Raw genomic sequence first — 22,231 nt, forward strand, 5'->3', positions numbered from 1 at the left:
TAAATAATGAAAGAGAATATATTATTGATGTCTAAAGTCACTGTTACGTGTACTGTGATGTTTACTAAACGTGTGGAAAAACTCCTTGAAATTATAGACCGAACTGACAAATTCATCGAGTCGTACTTTAATTGCGTAGGAGAAAATCATAGAAGCGATGTAAAAATTGAAATTTATCAAGTAACATCCCAGATCCTGTGTAGATGAGGTACGAAGACAGTACCGCGCCAGGTAAATGGGACGAGAACAAAAGAGCGGGACTGAATCGTAAAATACACACTCGTTGCCAGACTAGTGCAAACCTACGAACAAACTGCGAATAGCCAGACGTGCGGCACAGGCGTAAGGAACCGAAAGGGAGATGTAAACGTCGTAGAGTACCAATTTGTGAACCTCAAAAGCAGCGTACCGCGTAAGTGACCGGGCCGGTGCACACCGAGGATGCCCGGCGAGCCCATTCGGGAGACCTCAGTACGCGTACACGTCGTAGAGCGGCTGCCGCTGGGAGTAACCGTGAGGGCGGGAGGGGCGACCGCAGCCACTCTCCACGTTTCCTACCGAATGCCTCTCGCCGGTAATAATACTGTCGTACTAATGGCGTTAGCTGAGATAGGCCTGCTACGGAGCAGACAATAAAAGCACAATGAGCAATGTGTAATGCAGTTGTTAAGAAATAAAAATAATAAAAATGTGTAATGAAATTGTCAGGAAATAAAAGTAATAAAACTGTAGTTCAAAACATAAGAGACCAAACAGACACACCACAAACTAAAGATAATGCTGCAAGATACATCAAATATATTGATAAAACAAGTTAATTGTATGAATATAATAGAGGGAAACATTCCTCGTGGGAAAAATATATCTAAAAACAAAGATTCTGTAACTTACCAAATGAAAGTGTTGGTATGTTGATAGAGACAATAACAAACACCAACACACACACTAATTTCAAGCTTTTGCAACCCACGGTTGCTTCATCAGGCAAGAGGGAACGAGAGGGAAAGACGAAAAGATGTGGGTTTTAAGGGAGAGGGTAACGAGTCATTCCAATCCCGGGACTGGAAAGACTTACCTTAGGGGGAAAGAGGGACAGGTATACACACACACACACACACACATATCCATCCGCACATATACAGACATATGTAAAGGCAAAGAGGTTAGGCCTACCTGTCCTTTTTTTCCCCCTAAGGTAAGTCTTTCCGCTCCCGGGATTGGAATGACTCCAACTCACATCCTTTCGTCTTTCCCTCTCCTTCCCTCTTCACTGATGAAGCAACCGTGGGTTGCGAAAGCTTGAAATTTGTGTGTGTGTTTGTTTGTGTGTCTGTCAACCTGCCAGCACTTTTGTTTGGTAAGTTACAGAATCTTTGTTTTTAGATATAAATTAGTTAATTGGATAGACAAAAAAATCTACTCGGCAAGCGGCGGCAGAACACACACGTAAAAGACTGTCGCGATTGGTGAGCTCTCGGAACCGGTGGCTCCTCCTTCGTGCCGAAGGGGTTGAAGGGGAAGGAAGAATAAAAAAGGATACTTACTGTAAGGTGAGTCTCCCCTGATCCTCGTTCTGGGTGCCATCCCTGAAGCCTGCTGTAGTGGTTAATAAAAAAAGAAAAGAGAGAAGAGAAGAAAAGAAAAAGAAAAAGGTTGAAAATGTGGGAAGAAATGGTGAATAAAAAGGGGGTTTTTGAAAAATGGGAAAGAAAGAAAGAAAGAAATGCAGATCGGACTTCGTATTACAGAAAAGCTATCGGACTTAGTGATTCGGAAAAGCTATTGTTGGGGTGGTCCTTGTGGGGTTTTTGAGCAAAAGTTAAACCAATTTCCACTACAAAAATTATTGACAAGAAACAGAGAATAACAAAATGTAACTGACAGGGGGATGTGGCGTAGATAAGAGTTCATCCTTTACCAGGTTAACTTGTCTTCTTTCGTGCGGCATCCATTTCTTCAAAAATCTCCTTCATTTCTGCGTGAAAAGTCTGCTCCGATATCTTGCAATAAGTTTCATTGTCCAGGAATTTCTAATGTATACAAAACAGTCTTGATAATAAATACAATTTATTTTAGTTGCTTCTCTCCATCCTCCGAATTTCATAACAACTTCCACAATGTCTACACATTACAATCAGATCTAGACTAGATATTATGTTTTTTACGTCAGCATCAGATCACGTCTGTCTTAAGCTTCGGCTATCAAGAGACAATCAAGAAACAGATAGAAAACAAAAAAGAGTTACAATTTTAGTATTTTCTCTGCCGTCGAGCGCTCATACCGCTGCGACGGCACAATTCATGTCTGAGGGAACGAGTGCAGCACGGCGAAATTCAAAGTCCCGCTACATCGCCCCCTCGACTGTCACGCTAAAACATTTAGCGTGGCAGGCTAGTAAAGCTAAAAGTCAATATATGCATATTTTCATTGGTAAGGCCACGTGCATCCATAGGGGATAATCTTTGCCAACACTTACTTTCTAAACCTATATACTAAATACAATTATTAAAGTTTGGATCCTTTTTACACAATTAATATATATATTTACATACAGTTTGTTTGAACAAGCTGCTCGCCAGCGCAGTTAATGTTGTGTGCTCCCAGCGTTGGTTGGTTTCCAAATGCATCTCTGGCAGCATGTAGTCTTTGCGCATGCGCAATAGCATCACTGAATTTCGCGTGTGGCAATTTCAAAATAGCTGTGTTATGACAGTCTTGCACAGTATTCACTTTCACATAGTGTTCATTACAAGTTGTTATTCCAGCGTAAATGGTGTGTTAAGTCCGGAGACACCATGAGATTGAACGTGTGCGTGGTCTGAAGCAATGTCCGTGTCTTCTGTTACGACACAACACTCCAGGTCCTTGTGCGTTTTCACGACTATTGTTCCCGGGGCATATATGGTCGATGTAGTTTTTAGCCTCCACATCGCCTACGACAGGTGCTGAGTTTATTGTCTCCAAAGCATCTGAAGGCCGGTAGGAACAACGGCGTCGATGTTCGCAAAGGTAGGTGTTTCACCACGTTGTTTACACTTGCCAACAAACGTTCATTTGCAGTGTGAAAATCCTCATTATCGTCGAAGTAAATTGCAGTTTATATCGGTTTACAAACAGTTATTTGGTTTATGCACCATAAGTTTCACAAATAACACAAAATTCGTCGTTTATAACGTTCACAGTTTGCAACACTTTTGCCATATTTACATTTTAACAAAGTTCACTGTGTCCCAGCATGTTTACATCGTTAATTATGAAAGCTTACATTTCGTGGTCACATTTCAAAATATGTTGACAATATGCAAAGTTTTAACACATATACAAATACATAAAAATTTACTAGAATATGCATGTGAAATATTTACACTAAATTATACTAAGTCCCATTGGCTTTCTTTTATTGGGGTATTAATTTTTTTTATTCAGGTTTGGGCGTGCCAAGGGATATCAGACTTAATATTTAAAGCACGGGCTTTCCTTCGTTTATTATTTCTTTCTTTCCTTTGATTCCATATCTTGGCTGGCTAGTGGTTGACCAGGCTTGTAATACCATCAATATTCATGTCTTTTTGTTCATACATGAAAGTTTACTGTCACACAATATATTCTTACATTCCATAAACAAACAATACCCAGCTGCAGGAGGTAGTAGGATAATGGAGAAAGAAAGAAAGAAAGCTAGACTGGAAGAAACTATTCACTACCTATAAACTACCAAATCCTACAGCTACTACATAAAAAGAGAACATAATACATTATAACGTTTGCATCACCTTCAAGGGGTGTGTGAAAGGAGGTGCTTACAATTTACCAAATCATGGGTAAATGTAAGTGTAGTGTAACATCATGACAGATTCTCTGTTTGTATTCTGACTGTCCATATGACTAAGTGTATTATACATTAACAAATCCTTGCATTACACTGCTCCTTTTTCTAGACCTCTTCAATCCTTTTCCTTCACCCTTCTTCCATCCCCTTCACTCTTTCTGCCCGAAGGAGGAGCCACCGGCTGCAAAAGCTTCGCCAATCGTGACGGTCTTTCACACGTGGTTCTGCCGCCGCTCGGCGAGTAGATTTTTTATGTGTCCGGTTAAATAATTTTATCAATAATTGATCGATTTTATTGTTACATCGAATATGCCGAGTATGTCGTACCGAGATTAAAAGGCAGTCGATCCAGGTAGTGCAATGCAACGTGTGAGGTGACCTACATAATTACAGTTCAGTACATCTCCTGTAACAGATATGTCAATGTGACTAGTTACCGTGGAGGCGGGAGGGGGGGGGGGACCACTTGAATATGTAGGTAGGTGCAGGGCTACACATTAGGTGTAGCAGAGCAACGGAAAATTACGTACAAATCCATTAAATGGAAAACTGAACACGGCTCTGACAACGTTATGCGTCACCTCCCAGTTGTGCGACACGCGACTCGAGAGATCGGGGGATGAGGCGCTACAGATACGAGTTAGACATCGCGAATAGTTGCTGAGCGTTCTCTTATGTTGAAATTTGGTTTCCTCATTTAGAGTACTGTCTGGATGTTTCAGCTTACACTACGCTGTTTGTAACCCTTCCAAAATGTCGAGGACCGGTCCTCGTAATTGTACACGCGAGATTCCTAAGTCAGCTTCAATGTTAGACAATCCGTGCACATCGCGTGCCAAATGCGCTGCTAGAGCTAACTTAAGATTACGAGTGGCACTGTGTAGTACGAACCTAGTTTTGGAAACTTCTCTCTCTCTGCCAGATACGTCTACACCCACACTCTGGCATTTAATACCAGAGATATCACCAGTATTATACAGGGTAACTAAACGCCCTTCACGACAGGCATAGTGTAATGTGGCCTATTCGTGAGAATTACCTACATTCCACTGAGGACACTCCTGCCGGGAAAAGTAGACTGTGAGCATCCCGACACGTGATCGGTGCAGGCAGTGCGTGGTCAGTGGCGGAACGCGGCCGGGGTGAGGCACGGCAGGGCGAGTGCGGTAGCCTCGGTGACGCACCCTGTACGTGTCGTGAACACCTCGGAGGAAACGGGTGTACTACTCTGTAAATGCCCGAGACGAATGGAGATCGTAAATCTCGGATCTTATGTAGAGTTCGACCATCATCGGTAGACTGGCAATGGTAAGGAAAGCGTTTCTGAAAAAGAGAAATTTGTTAACGTCGAGTATAGATGTAAGTGTCTGGAAGTCGTTTCCGAAAGTATTTGTATGGAGTGTAGCCATGTACGGAAGTGAAACATGGACGATAAATAGTTTAGACAAGAAGAGAATAGAAGCCTTCGAAATGTGGTGCTACAGAAGAATGCTGAAGATTAGATGGGTAGATCACATAACTAATGAGGAGGTACTGAATAGGATTGGGGAGAAGAGGAGTTCGTGGCACAACTTGACAAGAAGAAGGGACCAGTTGGTAGGACATGTTCTGAGACATCGAGGGATCACCAACTTAGCATTGGAGGGCAGCGTGGAGGGTAAAAATCGTAGAGGGAGACCAAGAGATGAATACACTAAGCAGATTCAGAAGGATGTAGGCTGCAGTAGGTACTGGGAGATGAAGAAGCTTGCACAGGATAGAGTAGCATGGAGAGCTGCATCAAACCAGTCTCAGGACTGAAGACCACAACAACAACAGTGTAGAGTTCGATGTGGTCGGATTAGTCGATTTGTGTATGTGAAATTATGACTTACTTATGCTTGGATCTGTCTTGACGATTGATGTGCACGGTTAAATCGAAACAGAATTATCATTGAAGATGTGTTTGTCATTTGGTACCCGTAAGTACTGAGCGTTACCCTGCCTGCAGAAAAACAGAGCTGAGAGGAATGAGTTTGGGCACGCGTGTAGTACAGAATAGCTGTACCGTGAGAACAAAACAAAAGGTGACCGTATTGGAAGAACAGTCAAAGGTACCGTATTTACTCGAATCTAAGCCGCACCTGAAAAATGAGACTCAAAATAAAGGGAAAAAAAATTTCCCGAATCTAAGCCGCACGTGATATTTGAGACTCGAAATTCAAGGGGAGAGAAAAGTTTTAGGCCGCACCTCCAAATCAAAACAAAGTTCGTCTAATTGTAATATGAGACACAATTTAGATTGAATGAATGACGATACAGCTACAGTAGTTTGGTTCGAGTCGTAAGCTTAGCAGTTAAGCTTTACCAGGTAGCCATTGCTATGCATCAGGCGCTCCGTCCGTATTTATACGGGTACCCTTCCTTTTTCACGTGCTTCGTCTGGTTTGAATCGATTGCTTATTTTGCTTTGATCTGATAAGTGCCGTTTTCTTTGTTATAGGTGTTTACGTCACTCTAAGCTGAAAATGCATTACTGTACTGTGTAATGCATTGTTTGTCGCATTTTGATAGTGCGTGTTTAGGACCTGTCGCCGCTCGCGGCATGACTTGCTTTTGTGCGAGCTACCGCCGCTTAAAAAAAAAAAAGAGGAATCGTCTCATTAGTGAAACAATGGCAAGAGACTGCTATTTGTTGTTACTTACACTGCTGCTTTCTTTGATAATGATCAAAAAGAACCAGATGCGTATGATAGAACATGTTCTGAACGAGAGTTTTGCGAAAATTTTCCTCGGTTTGAAATCTTTGCGGCTGCTTCTTTAGTACATCAAATTCTGCACAGAAATTAGTCATCTTACATTTAAAATCTAGTCAGTTGCCGTGCTTCATTTCTGACTGTATCACTATTAGGCATAAGAATAATACGAATATAAACATGACATGATATGTATATTCTTCCGCGTTTGCTGTTGTCCCACTCTAGTTTCGTAGTTTATTACGCACACAGGATTTAAATGAGATAGCAGCAAACACGAAAGAATACATGGCAAAATGTTTATATTTGTATTATTCTTATGGTGAAGAGAATACTGCATGTGATTCACATTTCATCAGGTTCCTATTAGCAACCATCTCTTCTCACAGGTAGGAAAAACTCGGAACGTAGAGTTGGCCATATTGACAAACATCCCTAACAGTCCTGCCAGTCAGATTTTCGTAGTACATTGAAATTCTGCTACATTCGAAGATGAACAATACGGAATTTGTATTTACTTCGTTGGATAATGTATGAAAATGCAGTGGTCGAAACTCGGGGCGGATAAAAAAAAAAGCTCGTCTTCTACCTTTTTTTTTTAATTTATTTACTGACGCAGAGGTTTTGGCGCCAGTATTTATCTTTGTGCCCACAAAGCATGCTTATGTAGCGCTACATATATTCGACGGCAGAAGTTAGTTGTGGCGGCACCTATCAACATTTTTCAGAACTTCCGCTTGCTTTGCACTCGATTCTAAGCCACAGGCGGGTTTATGGATTACAAAAACCGGAAAAAAAATGCGGCTTAGATTCGAGTAAATACAGTAACTCTGACCACAACACACTGAATGATCCATCACACAGTGACGCTCGTGGTGTCAAAGTCGAGTCGCCATGTGCGCACGTGAAAAAGGGAAACACCGTACGGGTGTGATGTTTCCCATTATTTTTAGGTTCCGAAAGGGCAGGAGTAACACGGACAGATATCAAAAATCTCCCCAATTTATCGGATACGGGACCGAAGTAAGGGATCCTACTAGAGTTCTTCTCAGCCACCTCACAGAGTAGCCTTTGGAGGATACTGCTCTGTTATCTGTGAGTCGTTTTTTGATTGCGGTTCACACGGCGGTCTGTTGACAGGTATCTCTCAGCTGGCACGATATGTGGCCGGTTGGGCACTTACCGCTAAACGACTTTTGAGGTCCAAATATTTGCATTCTACAGCTGTTGTTGCCTTAATTTTAATTTCTTAAGGCTGTGCCACGCGTCTAGTCGTTCACTGTGAGTCCGTAGGTTACATTAGACTGATGACGAGTGTTTATTTGTCGATCCCTTCCTCGTCTGTTCGGTTCGGCCCCGTTCGTGTCGCGTGGTACCGGTCGACTCGAAGTACTTTCTCGTGCCTCATCCGCACGCGATCTCACGTGCTACTCGATAAATTTCCATCACTCGTACGGTTTTCCCGTACGCGTGTGCGGCACGATACGATATATTTCCTCGAAGCATTTTGCTCTGACAGTCGTGTTTGTTACAGTTGTCTATTCGTGCCTTTTACCTGAGCCTGCAAGCTCTTTATAAGTCGTTCGATTTTTAGTGGCAGTTTTTTTTATTTTAATTCTAGTAATGAATACGTACTCGTGAAATCGCACGAGTTGCTCTTTGCAGCTGTGCGTGTTCGATAGGTGTGGGACTGCCAGCTGCCGGAGGTGACCCGAGGCTGGTGCCCCTACTTTTAAGCCGACAGCACACGTCACCAGCTCTGTACGTGGAATACTTACAGTACATAGAATCTGACACTGTGTTTTATATTTCTCGTACGTATACAAACGTCTCGAGTGGCGTACTACCTGTTATTGGATTCACTGTCAAATGTGCTGTGTCTCGAAAACTTATAAGACAAAGCTCTACAGTAGAGAGCTACTACCTTCGAGTCGTGTATTTTAAATGTCGATTAAGTGGACGACGTACACACGTACTAGACACATTCACCTCATCAGATATAGGTAACGTCATTCTACCGACAATACCTTCCGAAGAAGACTGTCGAGACACTGATCGAGGTTTTATAAACCCGTATTTTACAACTGGTCGACTGTTGTTTGCAGTTCATTGAAGCTCGTGCAGTCACACTCGCTAAAGCGCAGCCACGTCAGTTGTCTCGAGATTATACGGAAAATAAGCCACATTCTTTTTTGCTGTTCGAACCTCCCAATTTTTAAAACTGAATCTCCCGATTTTTGGTTTTACAAAGTTGGCAGGTATGTGGCACATTTGTTCTATTCCGTACACTTTGTTTTGCATCAGTCAACTTTGTTTTGCATCAGTCCCAGCAATCACTACAATGTCCGGAGTCTTTCACGGCGTCACAACTGGATAAAATCTTCAGGAATTTCAAACCGCGTCGTCTCCGATAAAATTCTCGAGCTTTCTGTGGTTAGTTCCGCCGTTGTCATCGGGAGTAAAACTACCGACTGCCGGGAGTGACACCATTTCTCACTTATACACTTAGGATTACGGCCACCGGCACCGATCTCGGAGGGCCGAAACGACACGTGTGCGGTAGGTCACCGGACAGCTCTCGGCAGCTCCGGGATGGCGTCGGGTGGCGAGAGTGCCCCGTGCTGAGTTTGAAACTGCCACTCCCGCCTCCCTACGAGAATTGAGCATCCACTGTTGCTTCCCTTCGACATCCGGAGCCCGCCCCGTGTCCTACTCGTCGTGTAGCCCCGGTCTTTGTTGAAATTGTTGCCGTTCGTCCTAATCTCAGCTACCGCTTTTTTAACCGAGTCCCAGTACGTCGATGCGCGAGCAGAGACCCTCGTGTTCTCAAACTGTTATTTTGTGTCCATTTTCGAGGCACTGCTCGGCCGTGGCCGACCCGCTGAGATCCCTTCGCTTAATACGTCTCTCGTGCTCGGTACGACACTCCGCAGCTGTGCGAGTTGTCAGGCCTTTGTAGATGCTACCGGACTTGCGAGGAACGACGTACGCACCCGGCACACTGAGACTTATATTGTATTTAACGGGGCGCGTCGTATCTCTAACCTCTGCGGAGCGCCAAAACACTGGTCGCGATCCACGTCCCTGTAGTAAGAGTACTAACTCGCTGCTCGTTGCCCCGTAGTACGGCAGGAAAGCTGCCGGCTCGGCTCCTTCTGCCGATTCGGAGGCGGCGTCCTTCGGTGACGCCTGAAAGCGTGTGCAATTTCTCTTTCTCTGTAGCCATTTTCCCCGAGCACGTGCCTCGAGCGCTACAGTTCGGACCGTAGGCGGTCGTCGTCAGAAATAACTTCGGCTCTGTGTATTAACGTGTTCGGGACCACTTTCTCGTGTGCAGGGTGGTGAAAACTACCGGTGTTCGAAGATTCGATCTTTGTGCGTCGGTTTCCTGTACACCGAATGACCGAGCCGGCCTTCTGCTTTCCTCTCGTTTAAAACACTCGAGGACGGTAACTCGCCACCTTCTCTGTCTCGACAGTAAATTTAATGTCGGGATGGACGCTGTTCGTTTGATCTGTGAACTGCTTCTGTGTATTTTCACTGTGAGGCCGTACGAGTAAGGTGTTACTGACGTACCTGAGGGAGCTCCACAAAGAAATTCACGATTGCAGAAGACAGTGGTGAGCCCGTTGCCGTGCGATCTGTCATTTCGTAATATTCGTTCCAGTACGAGAAGTACGTAGTCATTAAAACGTGACGGAATGACGACGATTCCGGGCGGAAACTACCGGACCGTAACATCTGGCACGTCTCGTACTGGCGCCCTCGTGAAGAGTGACACCACGTCCCGACCGAACGCTACTCCGTTTCGACCCATTTTCATTTTCTCGAGTTTGTCGACAAATGTCTGAGAGTTTGACACGGTGTTAACATTGACCCAGTTTTGGCACCAGTAATCTTGCACTGCTGTGCCATTTACCGAGCTGCCGCACCACCCGGCGCACCGTCCGTTAACGAAACGAGCGAGGCGAGGAGACGGCAGTGCCACCGCGAGTACCCTCCGCCGTATCCCGCGACGCGGCGTGTGGAGTACGGCTCCTGGTAGCTCGCTACGGCCCACTGTGTACTAACCGGGGTGTATACGTCCCGGGACAACCAGAAGATCCGGGAAAAACCCGGGAATTTTTTCATCGGGGACAAAACCAGAAAAAATACAGGAATTTTTTAGAATTCGGGCAATTTTTCAGTGTTTTAGTTTTCAATTAATTTTTTTTTTTTAATTTTGATTGCTGGGAACTGGTAGTCTAACAAAGAATATTAGTCTATCCCGCTACTACAAAATTATATTACGGCAATAAAACATAAACGAGAGAAAAAATAAAGTAAAACTTCAGTTGCAAAGGATATGCGCCATTTACAATTAAACAAACTGCACACGCAAACGTCTGTCAACAGCACAATGTGTTAAAGGCATTAGGGCAAAAGACTATGCAATACTTCATAACAGCAAACTGCTTGCGATGAGCGTAACGGCCGCCCGGTGTGGCCGAGCGGTTCTAGGCGCTACAGTCTGGAACCGCGCAACCGCTACGGTCGCAGATTCGAATCCTGCCTCGGGCATCGATGTGTGTGATGTCCTTAGGTTAGTTAGGTTTAAGTATCTTGAAGTTCTAGGGGACTGATGACCTCAGATGTTAAGTCCCGTAGTGCTCAGAGCCATTTGAACCATTTTTGAGCGTAACGTCACAATTGTTTACGTCAGCTTCGTTTGAGCAGATGGCAGCGGGCTCGTGCTCCTGCGCAGTTGAGTCGCGTATGGACAGTACATTCTCCCAGTTGTGGCTGCTTGAAGTGTGGCTGTTGGGTGTATCGCCTGTAGCAAGCAGTCAGCTGCTACCCGGAAAACTTTTTGTGGCCGTAGAGTTTACATTCGATGACTTTGCTGTTTCCTCTTTGCATACAACTCTCTCATCAAATAAAAATAAAATTGATTTCTGTGACCGGGCGACATCAGTTGAATTAAAATAGATTCACACAATTATGGAAGGCTAAAATACGTTATTCGTTTCAGATTTTTGGTTTTATTTTATTTCGAAGTTTTCAACAGTCGAGCATTAATCACCTTGCAGAATGGTGAAGTTCGTCGGTTTGCTAAAGAAATTTGGCTCTTACTGATATTTCCCGCTGAGGCAGTCAATTTATTTGAAACGAAGTTTCATTTCAGACTATTCAACTGTTTGCTGGATTTAAAGCGCACATTTTGATTTTCTGGCACGTTTGGCATTATTGATAATAAAGAACCAAAGACGAGATAATGCAGCACTGGTACTACAAGAAAATTTACATCCCGAAAACCCCACTGAAAAGCTTAGTATCAGGTTGGGGCCTACTTCACTGTGAACCTGTACATACGAATGTTTACTTTAAGCAGAATGGGGTATTTTAGTACGGTTTACGAAATTCCGATGCTCTCGGTGTATCATCTGATGTCCTGTTTCTTTTATTACATTATGTAAGTTCTCTTACTGCTTTAAAGGTACGAATATACAGGCTTCCTACGTCATTGTAGCTGCGCACAGGTAATGGCAACTGTTTTCTGGCTGGCAACTGCCGAAACAAACCTGTTTCCGATAGCTCGCGGTAAAATATAGCGAATGGTGGTTGGAAAAGTGACACTTTCAATGTAAATTTCCTTTTATGCAAGATGAATTATGTTGCCTAAGAGAATGTGCACTGAATTTATTAAATCGTAGAGAGTTTGACTCCGTTTAAAACTTGAAATTTTACTGGTGCATTTGTGTGATGTATCTTGAAGTGTAAAACATGACAAAAAGACCAATTTATACACGAAAAAGCTTGGCTTTTCTGAGGCTAATTGATCTTCGAGACCAGTATTATATCTGAAAGAGCAGCTTTTCTTGTAGCCACACTTCTCTGTTAATCTAAACCATTAACTTTTCATACTTGTGTATTCCAACTACTGACCAGTGTTGCTGCTGTTGACTGGCTACATCACGAGTTCTGTGCTGTGAATATCCGCTTTCATCGGCTTGCGAGATCACGTGACACGAGCTTTGATTGACTTACACCTCAACAGGTATGGGAAGGGGAGGTTGGAAAAGCTTATAGGAGACAGCATAGGTGGGGGTGGTGGGATCACTCGTAGGAAAATTCCTGCAGTAGTGGGTGTTAGAGCTGCACCTTTTTTAGATTGAAGTCAGCTGATAGGTATTCCTGGTTAAGGGAAGTCTCTCTAACAAAGCAACCACTTTCGACAAAGCTTAGGTATCCGAATAATGAGGGAATTAGTATATTTCATCAAAATATACAACGTATTAGAGATAAAGTTAGTGAACTGTTTACAGATGTTGACACTGAAATTATTGGTATATCTGAACACTTCTTAAACAAGGAGATGATTCAGAGGCTTCGTTTACCAGGATACAGGTTGGCTTGCAGCTTTTCTAGGAGCTCTTTGCGGTGTGGGGGAGTAGCCGTGTATGTGAAAAACGGCATCCCATTTGAGTCAATTGATGTTTCAAAGTACTGCACTAAAAAGGTGTTTGAATGTTGTGCAGGTGTGGTTAAATTTAGTGGAGTTAAACTTCTAACTGTTGTTATTTATAGATCCCCAGACTCCAATTTCACAACATTTTTGCTAAAGCTAGAGGAGGTTCTTGGTTCACTTTATGGGAAATACAAAAAGTTAGTTATATGTGGTGACTTCAGCATTAATTGTATAAGTGATTGTGCAAGGAAAAGGGTGCTGGTAGACCTCCTTAATTCATATAATCTTATGCAAACCGTATTCTTCCCAACGAGAGAGCAAGGGAACAGTAGAACGACCGTAGACAACATTTTTGTTCATTCGTCATTACTAGAAGGGCATTCTGTTAGCACAAAAGTGAATGGTCTTTCAGATCATGATGCACAAGTTTTAACTTTAAAAGATTTTTGTGCTGCAACACATGTTAAATATAGTTATCAAGATTTTATGAAAGCTGATCCAGTTGCTGTAGAGACCTTTGTAAACCTTATCGAGGAACAAGAGTGGCAAGATGTTTACAGTGCTGATACAGTAGACGATAAATATAATGCTTTCCTCAAGACTTTTCTCGTGCTCTTTGAAAGTCGTTTTCCGTTAGTACGTTCGAAACAGGGTACTAGCACAAACAATATTCAGTGTACTTGTTGCTGCACATCAAACTTTTTTTTTTCCACTGGCGGTCATTTGCTAATGTGCCCGGAAGCTCGAGCCGGTGCACGAAACCTCAATCCTTCAAAGGATCGATAAGTTTCACAGCTCCGAGGGAAAGTATCCTGTCACTTAACACGGAAAAAGTGTATTTTCACCCGGGAGAAAGTGTATTTTGAACTGGGAAATGCGGGAGTTTTTTTTCCTCGTCCACGTATACACCCTGACTAACCGAGTTTGCATTGTGCGTGCTCCAGGCAACGAGGTGCAGAAGAACGGGCGCACGCTGCAGCACTGCTACTGCCCCAGCCTCGAGTGGCTGACGGTCGGCGACCGCGTGGGAGTCCGGCGCGCCGCCGACGGGGCCCTCAGCTTCTCGCTCAACGGCGAGGACGCGGGCGTCGCCGTGCCGTACGTGCCGAAGGTAACTGCCGGCGGACGGCGACAGTCGTACCCTCGGCGGGGATCTGGTCGTGTCGTTTCTCCGGTCGAGTTCTGTTCTACCTTACTGACAGTGTAGTGCGATCGTGACTTCGTGCAAATTTCATGACGAGAAATTCGGACCACTGGTGTGTCACACTCACGGGCAACTACGGGGTGTCTGTAAAGCTCCTCGCCGTCTTCCAGTCGAACACTTTACTGCTGATTAAAATGGTGTGAACGTACATTGAGAAATTTCGTAATAGAAATTTGATGCTGTTCAGTACAAATGGAAGCGTGAGCCCCAGTGTCCCTTTGTAGCCTGAAGTACTCACAAGCACACCTGGCCTCGTTTACTCCACAGCTGCAAAAAATACAGTTTTTCAACTGTCGAAGGTTATCGATTTTCGGTCGATATTCCTCAGACTTGTGAAAAGTGTCTGTACGATAGTGCCCGACGTAATACTAATTAATATGTCTTCGGTGCACTCGAATGGCACCTATACGAATTAATATATCTCATTTGTCTGTGCAGATAAATCGTGTAGGTACCTACACAAATAGAAGTGCAACTTTTTGATAAGTGTGCGCTGGGAGACAGTATCGGAAGATTTTCTCAAATCCAGGAGATTTGCACAGGTTATTTTCTTACTCTCAGAAGTAACATACATTTCTGCGATGATGATTTGAACTGATTTGAAAGTGGAAATATGAGGTCTGAAACCGTATTGTGGCGAGCTAAGTGGATTATATTGATCAAATTGCTCATTCGTCTGTTTGTGCATACAGCAGTCGACAAATTTTGATAAGTTTGGTAGGAGTGAGATGTGGCAATAGTTATCAGGAGGTGCTTCATCATTTTTCGTCTGGATACATGTTAAAATAGTAATTTTGAGGCAATCTGGAAGATTTTTTTGTAAGGCATACAGTTGGTGATTTTGGTTACTGTCTGTAGAATTTCTTTTTGACTATTATTATTATTATTATTATTATTATTCCTGTCAGTGCTTTGCAATTGCTAAATATATATGGGAAGTGGATATATGTTTTAATCTCCTCCTCCTACTACTCCCCCACCCCTCTCCCCCCTGCCCCCCAATCTCTCACGTTGCCTGGATCCTTGTTTACTGGGAATTGAAGCTGCTTAAATTGAATGGATGAATGAGTTGGGATCATTGGAACAAGGGGTTTGAGAGACCATTTCTGTCACTGGATCTGTGAGAATAGTAGCTTCAATGACAGTATTTCACGTAGTTTTAATCTGTGAAAGAGCAGGATTACAAAGTTTTGGACCATTCAAATTGCGTAGTTGTATTCTAATCGTAACCTATAAATACGACATTCCTGTTTCTCCTTAAATTCGACTGCAAGAAAGAAAACAAAGGACCATATTGTTGTTTCAAAATTGTTGTTTAAACTTATATGTGAGGAGAAGCAATTTGTGTAATGGTTTAAATACCCTACTACCGTATTCAAAACTGACTCCAAGAAAGAAAATGAAACCACAGCCGTCATAAAGTTTACCGTCTGGCATGAGCAATGTTTAATAATGTGTGTGTTGCTGTTACTATCATCAACAACAACAACAACAACAACAACAACAACAACAACAAGTTGTGGAGTTCCCAGCCAGTGTCTGGAAGTGTAGGTCTCTCCCGTCTTCTGTCTCCCACCATCTCTACATCTCCACATTGATCCAGTCTTCTCCTCTCTCCGTCTATGCAACTAAATAAGAGGCCGATTGTCTCCGAGCCGTATGCTTTTGCTTCCTTTTACATACGATTCGTCGTCATTGGTAGCTTTTTGGGATCTCATTACTGCACGTTGCCTGCTACACGTGCCACAGTCATCTGCAGAGTATACACGTAGATGTCTATCTCGGTGTCTGTTTGCCGAGTACTTTGTCTGTCTTTAATTTGTTTTTTAATTCTTATAGTAATTTCTAATTAACTCACGCCTTTCTCAATTTCTGTAATCTGCCTAATGTCGTGCTCAGTTGAACAGTGGAAAATATGGGATGGAATAATAATGGGAAAAGGACAGATTGCTGCTCACCACTAGAGGAGGCTTCGAGTGGAAGACACACAAACTGAAGAAAGCTCTTCGGTGCTGAAAATCGTAACGGCCTAAAGCGTACTGTTATCAATTTTGAGACTGTAGCGCGTACAGGTGCTCCTGACGTGTGTCGGTCTCTTGTCGAATTATTTTTATCCGTATCTGTCGGTCCACATTTTTTATACGAACATTGTCCAAAAGTTGCCTCACAGATTTCTCAGATACCGATTGCCGTAGGGGCCGAAAGCACGGAGCGTAATTTTGTTGCTTCGCACTGCTCAGTTGTCACCTTCCTCGTTCCACCCTCAATGGAGTGAGGGAAAACAACTGTTTATAAGCTTCCGTACGACCTCCATTCCTCTCGTCTCGTCTTCGCAATCCTTTCACGTAAACATTAGTGGCAGTAGGATTATTCTGCAGTCTGTCGCAAATGCCTGCTCACTAAACATAACAGTGTTTGAGGTAGTGGAAACTTCTTTACCTGTCAGTAAACTATTATAAGAAAATGAAACGCATACTGCCACCCTTGCGAATTTATTTTTTGTGTAGATACCAGTTTCGGCACTTCGGTGCGCCGTCTTCAGGTTTCAGTTTGTGCCGAAGGGGTTATTGCGGTACATATATACGACGCGTCGGTGGCCGACGTAACTGGCTTACGCGGACTACCTGTAACTGTGGTGTCGGCACTCCGACCGTCGACGGCCTACCGATCGGAGTGCCGACACCGCAGTTACAGGTAGTCCGCGTAAGCCAGTTACGTCGGCCACTGAGGCGGTGTATATATGTGGGTGGAGGCAACGCCTTCAGTGTCAACCGAGGCCTGAAGACGGCGCACTGAAGTGCCGAAACTGGTATCTACACGATAGGTAAGGTCATAAGGACGGCTGTAGGCGTTTCATTTTCTTAAAATAGTGAACCGCTGTGGTACCCGAGACGTCCGATCGAAAGGATGGACGTACAAAAACCTATTGGTAAACGGTTTAGCAAGGACACCTTTGAGGTTCTTCAGTGCATTCCTTTAATCTGATATGTCGGGAATGCGAACACTTAAAGCAGTGCTCGAGACTCGGTCGCCCCAGCGCCGTGTACGAGGTCTCCTGTATGTGTCGGCTACACTTTCCTAGAATCCTTCCAATAAACCGAAGGTGACCGTTTGCCTTCACTACAGATGACCTACGTGCCCATTCAGTTTTGTGTCCCTTTGCAACATTGACCCTAAATATGTAACAGACGTAACCGAGTCGAGCAGCACAGCACCTAGAACGACAGTCGGTCACTTCCGTCAATTGACGGAACTTTCCGTGCCGAGATGAGAGTGGCGACAAACACGATGTAATACAATCTCTTCGGGCACGCTTTATCGGTGGTGTTGCCGTTGTACTTTCATTTCCTAGAGATAGGTTTCTGAATTGACGGTCGCATAGTCGTCTGTGATAATTCCTTTCACATTCGAGCGTCGTCCACAAAGTAAGTTCCGTTTCTATTTCTGTCCGCGACAGTGCTACGATCGCAGTTCCGAGCACGCGCGGAAGTTACTCCGACTCGAGGAGGAGACGTGTACGCCATTTTCAGATCGCTGCTGCTGACGTGTGCTTTGTGGTGCTTCTTTATAATGTCGCGCGTAATTTAAAATGCCGCCGTGTGTGAAATCGGATCTGTGGTTCGTTTTCTAAATTCAAAGAAAGTTAAACCGAATGAAATTAATCAGTGAATCTGTGAGGTTTACGGGCAAATTGCTAGGAGTGATTCAATGGTTAGAAGATGGGTCAGACTGTTCAATGGAGGACGTGATAAAGTTTACGATGAAGAACGAAGTGGATGCCCATCTGATGAACTGGTTCACAGAATTGAAGAGAAGATTAAGCACAACTGTAAGTTTACACTTAGTGCCCTCCCTATAGAAGTTCCGCAAACCTCACGATCTGTCCTCGGTGGTCGACACTTCAACGACGGTGGCGAGCTAAAAGGACACGTTACCACACGGTCGAATACACAGGTGGCAATCTTCTACGAAGAAGGCGTACAGAAACTTGTTCCGTGCTGTGACAAGGGCCTACAAAATTTCGGAAGCTGTATAGAAAAGTAATGTAGCAGTAGGAGATTTTTGTACAATAAATATTTTTTCTGTATCTGTACACATTTGTTTTATATAACCAAATGAAACTTACTTTGTGGATGACCTTTGTTTTTTGATAACTTTTCCACAATTGTCAAAGTGTGGACCCTTCCCGTGAATTCCTGCACCTTCTCGTTTTGTGGTAGGTTCGTGTTGGTAACACTGCATCTCGACACCTGTGGTCAGTTTTTCTGTAACCCTTTCAGACATAAATTTTTTGTAGAGGAAGGACACTTTTTCTTCGTGGTTTAATGCTCTTGGTTTTATTTATTTATTTATTTATTTTTTAGATGCAGGATTTATGCAAAAATATGTGCCCATTTTCAAAGCACGCAAAATAACAATCATTTGTGCAGTGGGATACAAGTAACTACCCAACCACTTCCAGGTGTTCTGGCAGTTACAAACCGCTGCGCACTGCTACACTGACTTGTTGAAGTATTTTTATAATGGTGCCCAAAAGCTGGCAGGACTGACTTGTGTGTACATGAGGTTTCCACTGTGGAAAAATATTTCTGTCGGTAATAAGAGACAGTGAAATTTAATGTACATAGTTGAAGCGAGTGGGTATGAAAGGGGTAAGAAATGGTCTACGTTTTGCATTTCAGTTCAGTTGCAGCGAGTGCCACCGTTCTCGTTCGGTAGTTGAGGTTTGCGGCACATACTCTGCACACACATTTCTCTGCTTCAGAATATTATTTATCGATTGCACTTCATTACTGCATTAACATAACACGTAAGCCGGGAATAAAGTTAGTCTCGGACCTTTTCAGACGGATAGCGCGTCGTTGTGTAATATATGTAAAAAATTTCTTAATAGGATCAAATACAGATTTAGAATAGCTACTAATCAAATTTTCACTGACACTAACAAGTGGTTTAAAGCTAATTCACTGTCTTTAAACTTTCAGTACAATCACTATATGCAGTTCAGAACCTGTAAAGCTTTCCTTCCAGCATGTGCGTAACATACGAAGACGTGCAGATCGAAGAGGTTGACAGTGTTAAATTTCTGGAATTAAAACTCTATAATTTCGTTTGGGAAGGGCGTATCACAGAATTGCTTAAGAGCCTAAACGAGTCTGTATTTGCAGTGAGAATGACGTCGGATGTAGGAGAGATAAATATAAAAACACTTTCATACTTTGCTTACTTTCATTCTCTTATGTCATACGGGATCATATCCTGGGGCAACACATCAAACCGAGCAAAACTTTCTAGGGTGCAAAAGCGTGTGATAAGAATAATTTGTGGTGTGAATTCGAGAACGTGATGTCGGAATCTGTTCGAGGAACTTTGTATTGTAACCTCACCTTCTCAGTATATTTAATCCTTAATCAAATTTGTTGCAAGTAATACATCTCTATTTCCAACCAATAGCTCAATGTGTAGTATGAATACTAGGAATAGGAACAATCTACATAAAGACCTTAAATCACTTACCTCGGTACAGAAAGGGGTCCAATATTCGGGAACACACGTTTTTAATAAATTGCCACCAACCATTAAAAACTTGGTTTCAGATCGAGAACAGTTTAAACAGAGTTTGAAGGACTTCTTGATAAGCAACTCCTACTCTATAGATGAATATCTTAACAGAGACTGTTGGGCCAGCTTAAGTAAAAATGTGCGCTTGATTTCAGTTTTGACAGCACTCGGTCACAACAGTCGAGATTAGGTATTTCGTGAGTGATAGATTTATTAATAGTGCATAACGACGATTCATTCTGACAGCGTGTTAATTCTGTAAATATTAGCTGTTCCAGTTGACCACATCGTATTCACCTATTTCGAAAATCTCCTGACAAATGTTTTACGTTATACTTTCTGACACGTCCCACACCCACGAGAATCGTCTCACCTTTACGATATTCGCGCGTCTCCCTCCGGTACAGAAAGTCTACGCGGTGGTGGACCTGTACGGCAAGGCGGTGTCGGTGGCGGTGACGAGCGTGGGCGGGCGCGCGGGGGCGGTCCCCGCCTCGCCCGGCCCGGTCGGCGTGCCGCCCCTCGCCGCGCCCGAGATGGCTTCCTCGCTGACGGCCGGCGGCACCGGCAACGGCGGCGACGGGGAGGACGGCGAGGACGCGGCGGGCGGCAGCGGCGGACCGGACGACAGCCTGCGCTCCAGCCGGCTGCACGACTCGCTCGAGATCCTCCTGGACACCGCCGAGCCGGCGCAGCCCGCGGCCGACAGGGCTCCACTGTGAGTGTGCCGGCAGCGTTACTTTAAATGTTCGGGAGTGCAAAATTCTACGTTTGACAACATGCAAAAAATGCTATCCTACACGTACACAGTCGGAATCGGTCAGCTCGTACAAATACGTGGATGTGACAATTTCTGTGTAGTGGTTAATAAAAAAGAAAAAGAGAAGAAAAGAAAAGGTTGAAAATGTGGGAAGAAATGGTGAATAAAAAGGGGGTTTTAAAATCGTTAATGACCGTGAAAAAGGGAAAGGATGAAATGCAAATCTGACTTCGTATTACAGAAAAGTTATCAGACTTTGTGATTCGGAAAAGCTATTGTTGGAATGGTCTTTGTGGCGTTTCTGAGCAAAAGTCAAACCAATCTCCACAACAAAAATTATTTGAAAAAGAACAGAGAATAACAAAATGTGATTAACAGGGGGAAATGGCGTAGATAAGAGTTCATCCTTTACCATGTTAACATGTCTTCCTTCGTGCTTCTCCAGTTCTTCAAAAATCTCCTACATCATTTCTGCGTGAAAAGTAGTAGCTGCTCTGAGATCTTGCAATCGTCCAGGAATCACTAATTTATACAAATCAAAATCGTCTTGAGATTAAACGCAATGTATTTTATATTGCTGTTTCCATCCTCTGAATTTCATACAAACTTCCACAATACATTTGCACATCAATAAGTTGTTTTTCGTCTTAATCAGACCAAGTATAGCTAATAAGTTTTTACGTCTGCATTAAGCTTCCGCTCTCGAGAGGCACAAGACGGATAGCAAAACAAAAAGAGTTACATTTTTAGTACCTTCATTTTCTTATATATTTTCTCTGCTGTCGAGCGCTCATACAGCTGCAACGGTATAATTTATATCTGAGGGAATGAGTGTAGCGCAGGAAATTCAAAGTCCCGCCACATGTGGGTACGAGATATTGTACAGTGGAAAAAAGAGAGAGAGAGAGAGGAATTGTCTCTAACTGAAACAACGCCAAGAGACTGCTATTTGTTGTTACTTAAACTGCTGCTTTCTTTGATAATGATCAACAAGAACCAAATAATAGACTGCGTATGATAGAAGATGTTCTGAACCACAGTTTAGCGACAATTTTTCTCCATTTGAAAATCGTTGCGGATGACTCTTTAGTACATTAAATTCAGCACAGAAATTAGGATCATCCTAGATTTAAAAATCTAGTCAGTTGCCGTGCTTAGTTTCTGACTGTATCACTATTCAGCATAAGAATAGTACGAATATAAACATGACACGATATGTATATTCTTCTGCGTTTGCTGTTCTAGTTTCGTAGTTTGTTAGGCAGACAGGATTTAAATGAAATAGCAGCAAACACGAAAGAATACATGGCATAATGTTTACATTTTTCTACCTTTTAATTTATTTTCTGATGCAGAGGTTTTGGCGCCAGTATTTATCTTTGTGCCTGCAAAGCATACCTGTGTAGCGCGACATATATTTGACAGCAGAAGTTAGTTGTGGCAACAACTACCAACATTTTTCAGAACTTCCGCTACTTTGCACTCGATTCTAAGCTGCAGGCGGTTTTTTGAGTTACAAAAACTGGGAAAAAAGTGTGTCTTAGATTCGAGTAAATACGGTAACAGGGGACATTGAACGTATACTTCTTTGACCCATGGGGTGGATTTCCGTATTATGTTTAGCCAAATTCAGGACATTTCCAAATAATGCACAAAAATTCAGGACTACGAATAAAAGTCAGGGCATGACAA

General features: G+C 43.3%; 1 protein-coding gene across 1 annotated transcript in view; it reads left to right on the forward strand.

Annotated features, from left to right (window-relative positions):
• The window catches only part of LOC126232175 (neuralized-like protein 4), a 295,692-nt gene that overhangs the window by 186,729 nt on the left and 86,732 nt on the right, over positions 1 to 22,231 (forward strand). The window contains exons 20-22 of the mRNA XM_049942472.1: positions 13,958 to 14,124; positions 20,187 to 20,333; positions 20,376 to 20,497. Coding sequence (XP_049798429.1) covers positions 13,958 to 14,124; positions 20,187 to 20,333; positions 20,376 to 20,497 — 436 coding nt within the window. The remainder of the gene's footprint in view (positions 1 to 13,957; positions 14,125 to 20,186; positions 20,334 to 20,375; positions 20,498 to 22,231) is intronic.

This window comes from Schistocerca nitens, unplaced genomic scaffold (genome assembly GCF_023898315.1).
Source record: "Schistocerca nitens isolate TAMUIC-IGC-003100 unplaced genomic scaffold, iqSchNite1.1 HiC_scaffold_465, whole genome shotgun sequence".
NCBI lineage: Eukaryota > Metazoa > Arthropoda > Insecta > Orthoptera > Acrididae > Schistocerca > Schistocerca nitens.